The sequence below is a fragment of the Neltuma alba genome, unplaced genomic scaffold (genome assembly GCF_004799145.2).
Source record: "Neltuma alba isolate B1F8T4 unplaced genomic scaffold, ASM479914v2 tig00012028_pilon, whole genome shotgun sequence".
NCBI lineage: Eukaryota > Viridiplantae > Streptophyta > Magnoliopsida > Fabales > Fabaceae > Neltuma > Neltuma alba.
In genome coordinates, this window is record NW_021636595.1 from 7,084 (window position 1) to 12,971 (window position 5,888).

The 5,888-nt window shown below is 37.1% G+C and overlaps 1 protein-coding gene across 1 annotated transcript; it reads left to right on the plus strand.

The window, feature by feature from the left end:
* The first annotated feature begins 3,401 nt into the window (after positions 1–3,401).
* On the plus strand, positions 3,402–4,593 carry LOC114721303 (uncharacterized). The gene is made up of 2 exons (XM_028907124.1): positions 3,402–3,642; positions 4,115–4,593. Exons 1-2 carry the CDS (start codon positions 3,402–3,404, stop codon positions 4,591–4,593), a joined length of 720 nt encoding a protein of 239 aa, XP_028762957.1.
* Positions 4,594–5,888: the final 1,295 nt, after the last annotated feature.

Sequence of the window (5,888 nt, forward strand, 5' to 3'; positions counted from 1 at the left end):
ATCAAATTGAAACACAGGCCATTTAAGTTGAGCAGCAAAAGATAGAAAAAGTCTCACCGTTTCAAAACGAGCTACAAGAGAGAAGGTTTCATTGAAACCAATACCCTGCTGTTGAGCATAACCTTTTACTACTAACCGTGCTTTGTGTTTTTGCACACTATTATCAGCATTATACTTGGTTCGAAAAACCCATTTAAGCCCAATTGGCTTCTTGCCTTCAGGAAGATCAACTAGCTCCCACGTATCATTTTTCTTGATACAATTCATTTCTTCGATCATTGCATTTCTCCAAACTTGCTCTTTTTCAGCATCCACATAAGACTCAGGATCTGAGACAAAGAGAGCATAATTACATGATTCATAAATGTCAATCAAAGATCGAACCTTTCTAGGAGGAGTTTCACTTGAGGAGCTAGTGAATGAACTTGCTGGTGAAGATGTAATTCTGTCAGCACTAGAAGGTGATGACTATGGTGTTTGTGAGCTACTACCACCTGATGTAGATAACTCTAAACCTGTTTGATTTGGTTCAGAGTTTCCTGCTTCAAAACTTATTGGAACAGAAACAGATTTGTCATTTACCTTGCTACTCCAATTCCAACTAACTTCTTCATTAAAAACAACATCCCTACTAATAATTATCTTGCCACTAACTGGATTATACAGCCTATAAGCTTTGGATTGCAGGCTATAACCAACAAAAATGCATTTTTCAGATTTTTCATCAAGTTTTTGACGAGATGATTTTACCAAAGCATAGGCTATACAACCAAAAACTTTTAAGTGGCTTACCCGGGGCTTTACACCTCTCCATGCTTCATAAGGTGTCATGTTAGGGATTGCTTTTGTAGGAGAAAGATTAAGCAAATACACTGCTGTAGCTACTGCTTCTGCCCAGAACTGATTGGGAAGCTCTCTGGCTTTCATCATGCTTCTAGCCATTTCAACCACAGTTCGATTCTTCCGTTCTGCAATGCCATTTTGCTCTGGCGTATGTGGTGAAGTGAGCTCCCTGCGAATACCATTTTCTTCACAAAAGCTAGCAAATTCATTAGAACAAAATTCTCCTCCTCTATCAGTACGCGAAACCTTTATGCAACAGTCACTTTGCTTCTCTACAAGAACTTTAAATTTCTTGAAATTTTCAAATGCTTCAAATTTTAATTTCAAGAAATAGACCCAGCACATTCTGCTATAATCATCAGTAAACAACAGAAAATACCGACTGCCATTCAAAGACTTAGTATTCATTGCCCACATAAATCTGCATGTATCAATTCAAGACATTGAGAAGCCCTCCAAAACTTCCCTATAGGAAAGGACTTTTTACTTTGTTTTCCCAAAACACAGCCTTCACAAAAATTAATAGCATCAATATTTGGCAGCCCAAAGACCATATCCTTTTTACTCAACAATTGCAACCCATTAAGATGCAAATGACCATATCGTAAATGCCATAAATCAAAACTAGTAACTTCTTTAATAGTCAAAACTCTTTTTTCAACAGAAGAAATGTCAAGCGGAAACATTCTATTTTTAGTCATGGGAACTTTTGCAATTGTTTGACCAGACTTCTTATCAAAAACATCACAACAGAAATCATCAAATGTGACTCTAAAGCCATTTTCCATCATTTGTCCCACACTCAATAAATTATTAGCCAAACTAGGCACAAGTAAAACATCATTCAACAACTTCTTTTTACCATGGTCATTATGAATAGCAATCATACCTCTACCTCCGACTTGAACTTGCTTATCATCACCAAGTCGAACATCAGATTTGTGTGATTCATCTAGCTCTTCAAACAATGAACGTGAGCTAGTCATATGATTGGAGCACCCGCTGTCAATAAACCATATATCTTTTGAAGATTGAGTGTTTGGGAATTGTGCCATAAACAAGGTCTCTCCCTCTGTCTCTGCAAAGTCAGCATGTTTTTTTTCACCTCTCTGCCCAACAGTCTACCTCCTTATGCCCAAGTTTCTTGCACCAATGACATTGAATAGAGCTTTTATGAGAAGCTCCAGATTGCTGCTTTGGCTCATTCGATTGACCGCGGCCTCTGCCTCTACCTCTTCCACGAAAACCACCTCTACCGTTTCCTCTCCTTGCAGACTCCCCCTTCACCTGAAAAGCCTGCTCTTCACTTTTCTCTTGAAATTGATTCATCCTGTCCTCATGAGCTTGCAAGGAACTCATTAATTCATCAAAAGAATACGTAGACATATCATGTGCCTCCTCAATTGCAGCAACAATAAATTAAAACGAGGAGTAAGAGTGCGCAGAATTTTTGTAACAATTATTTCATTAGCAATTTTTTCACCATAAGACCTCATCTTATTAACCACAGAACTAGCTCTAGATAAGTAATCTTGTACAGACTCACTCTTTTGCATTCGAAGATTCTCAAATTCCTGACGAAGTGATTGGAGTTTTACAGAGATTACCTTATCAGAGCCCTAAAACTCAGTCTTTAAAATCTGCCATGCCTCTTTAGTCGTCGCTGCAGATGCGATTCTGGAAAAGAGATTATCGTGCACAGCTTGTTGGAGGAAAAATAAAGCTTTTGCATCTCGCTTGCTATTTTCCTTCAAACGTTGCTGGTCTGTTTCTGACTCTGAAAAACCGTCCTCAACTAAGTCCCATAAATCTTGAGATCGAAAGAGGGTCTTCATTCTAATCGACCAAAACTCATACTTGTCCCCGTTGAAAATAGGAATCAATGGTTGGGAGTTTGTAGAAACTCCATTAGATGTTGTAGAGATATTGTTTGCTGCCATCGTCACTGTCACGTTATTCAGAGTTGCTCAAGCGGAAGACGCCTAGTTGGTTTGAAGAAAGATGAAGAGAAAGAAAAAAATAAAAGCTGCAGTGCGATTTCAATTTTTCTCTCTCTGTCGCTCTCTCACAGAAGGCTATTTCACTCTTGCTCACGGGAATATAATTTCACTCACTCACTGTTCGCTACCTCACGGGAATAAAGAAGATCGTCACTGCAGGAAAGAGATGCTGCGTTGCTCACTCTCAAGATTGACCACTCCAAGGCTCTGGTACCACGATTGTTGGAAAGAGGAAAGAGGCACTGAAAATACTACTCTTTATTGATGAATATAGAAGCCTATATATGGGCCTACAATGGCTTGGAGTCCACTCCATGACAAAAACTGAATATAATAATTAAAACAATGAAAGTGGGAAAGTGGGGGATATGAAACCGGATTACATGCGGGAATATTGGAAACTAACTTGACTTATTCAACTGATAAAATAATAATAAAATAAATCAGCTACATGCACGTGAAGCATCATTCAACATCTTTTGACGATGAAGACGATATGAATACTATCTATCAAGATAGGCCGTGGATGATCGCCGACCAGTACCTCATTGTTCAACAATGGAGACCAAATTTCGATCTGTGGGAAGCCAAGGTTCAGAGAAGATTGCCGTGTGGGTTCATATACCACTACTCCTGTTACAATTCTTTAATATAGAGAGCTTACGAATGACTGGAAAATTGATGGGAAGAACGCTGAAAATCGACATGATCACGCATACAAGTGAGAGGGAAAGATTTGCCTGCATCTGCGTCGAACTAGACCTCGAGAAAAAGCTTAAGTCATCCATTAGTGTCTTCGGTAAGAGACGTGTCTTGGGCTATGAAGGACTTCATCTAATTTGTTTTCACTGCTGCAAATACGGACACCATATATAGAGATACATGTCCGGATAGGTGCGCTATGCCTGAAAAGAATGCCACCGCCTCGGTTCACGGAAATCCTGGTTCGACTAAGGACGCCGGAAATAACTAAACCTCTCAATGTCGCAGAAAATCCAAATCGTTTACCACTGTCTGCAATTACAATAACAACTACAGTTTCTCCAAAACATTCATAGGATCCTCCAAAATTTTGCATCATCATCACCTTCACCACCACCACCACTACCCATTTAAAATTCCACACTTCACTTGAATTTTCCATAGCCCATTTCTGAAAATCACAATGGCTTGTGTATTACGGTGTTCCAGACGCCAAAAAAAATGTTGTGGGGTGACAGCCATTGTTATTATTCTTCTTGTGGTGACTTTGGTCCTCTTGTTCCTCACAGTCTTCAAGCCGAAAGAACCTATTATCATCATACAACCAGTGAAGCTTGAAAGGTTGGATTTTGTAGCATCCCCTGATTTAAAATTAGAACTGAATGTGACATTAGGCGTAGTAGCCACAGTGAAGAATCGAAACCATGGAAGTTTTACTTACCAGGACAGTGCAGCTAACAGTATCTATGGAGGAAGTTTAGTGGGAGAAGCTCCGATCAATGGTGACACAGTGCCAGATCATGGAGAGCTTAATGTGAGCACAAGTTTGGCAGTTCAGGCAGATGAATTGTTCAAGAATGGGAATTTTCTTGATGATTATTTTAATAAAGGGGTTTTTGAATTTACATCAGCAAACACTTTACAAGGTAAAGTTAAGATCTTGAAGATCATCAAGAAGAAAGCCACAAGTTTGAGCACCTGTTATATCTCTGTGTTCGTCAAGACCAACACTATCAACTCTACCTGTCAAAATAAACTGGAATTTTAACTTTACTGTTTAGCATTTTTTTTATGTTTAGCTGAGTGCAATTCATGAAGTTGCTAACTTAAAATCAAATTCCTGTTACTTAATTCATGGACGTTATTGAAGTTTCTTGTGTATTCTTTTGCATTCTGAATTTGCAACCAATTTATCTTAAGTAGCTTTATTAAGAAGAAAATTGATATATGTTGTGAAAACTTTGTTAAACTCATTTTATGGTTATCATATTTAGTCACTTAGCTCCCCCCCCCCCCAAAAATTATGACGTCCGATTCTTTTTGAGCAATAAAACTTAGGTTTCAAAAAGATCAATTTAATGACACTTAAGTCTAAAAAAATGTTGCTGGAAAAAGAGTTGGTAACTATGGTAGTTTTTATTTCACATTATAAGACATTTAATTATCATATTATTTGCAACTCATATTCTCATTTGGGATTGGCACTTTCCCTTATTTTTCTTAATTGGTAAAACTCTTGATTTTCATTATTCCCTACTCTTATGTTATGTTATTAGCATTCTTTCTTAACCACTTTTATACACGAACAGTTGAGCCTTTGCTGTTAAAGATGAACTTCCTTGTGTTAAAGAACAACGACGGTATAACTTTCTATAATTTAAATAGGTGAGGCCTCACATAAAGTTTGAAAAACAAGTTATAACATTCATAATTTTCAACCAATATAACATATGTATATTATATTTATATTGATAATACTGATATTAATACTATTGATATTTAAATTAAAAAATACAGTTGATATTAAAAATTGTCAATGACAAAAACGATGATAATTTTTTTGGTTGAAATGAGGGTCCCACATTGATTATTTATAGATTTTTTTGGCCAAAATTGATTATTTATAGATGGCATCTTCAGCAAGGTCTTGTTTTTAAACCATCGCAATAATATTTATGTGCAGATGGAACCTTTTGTTGGGCTGCCTTGAAGAAGTATGGCTTAATGAACAAGACCCATGTATGCAAGGCCCACCTCATTCAATTTTTTTCCCTTAGCTGTGCATAGATAGGTAATCATATTTGAGATACGGTCTGGTACTAAATACAGATACTTCTTATAAGAATTTGAGCATTGGTTCACCCCTCATTCAATTTGCAACTGAGAGAGAAAATCCAAATACATTTACACTAATAATATTATATCTTAATAACATGAAAGCTCTTTTATAAGTAGGAGGTTATGAATTCAATCTCCCATGTAATCTCAGGTGGTTAGCACTTACTCCTTAAATGAAAAATAAAATCTTAAAGGTTCGCTAGCAGTTCGGAGTTGGCTTCTCTT

Excerpts from the sequence above, each read along its gene's own strand:
- LOC114721303 (XM_028907124.1), top strand. The coding sequence starts at position 3,402 with ATGGAGACCAAATTTCGATCTGTGGGAAGCCAAGGTTCAGAGAAGATT. Across the intron at positions 3,643-4,114 it reads GTCATCCATTAGTGTCTTCG|TCTTCAAGCCGAAAGAACCT; the intron begins GTAAGAGACGTG and ends TGTTCCTCACAG.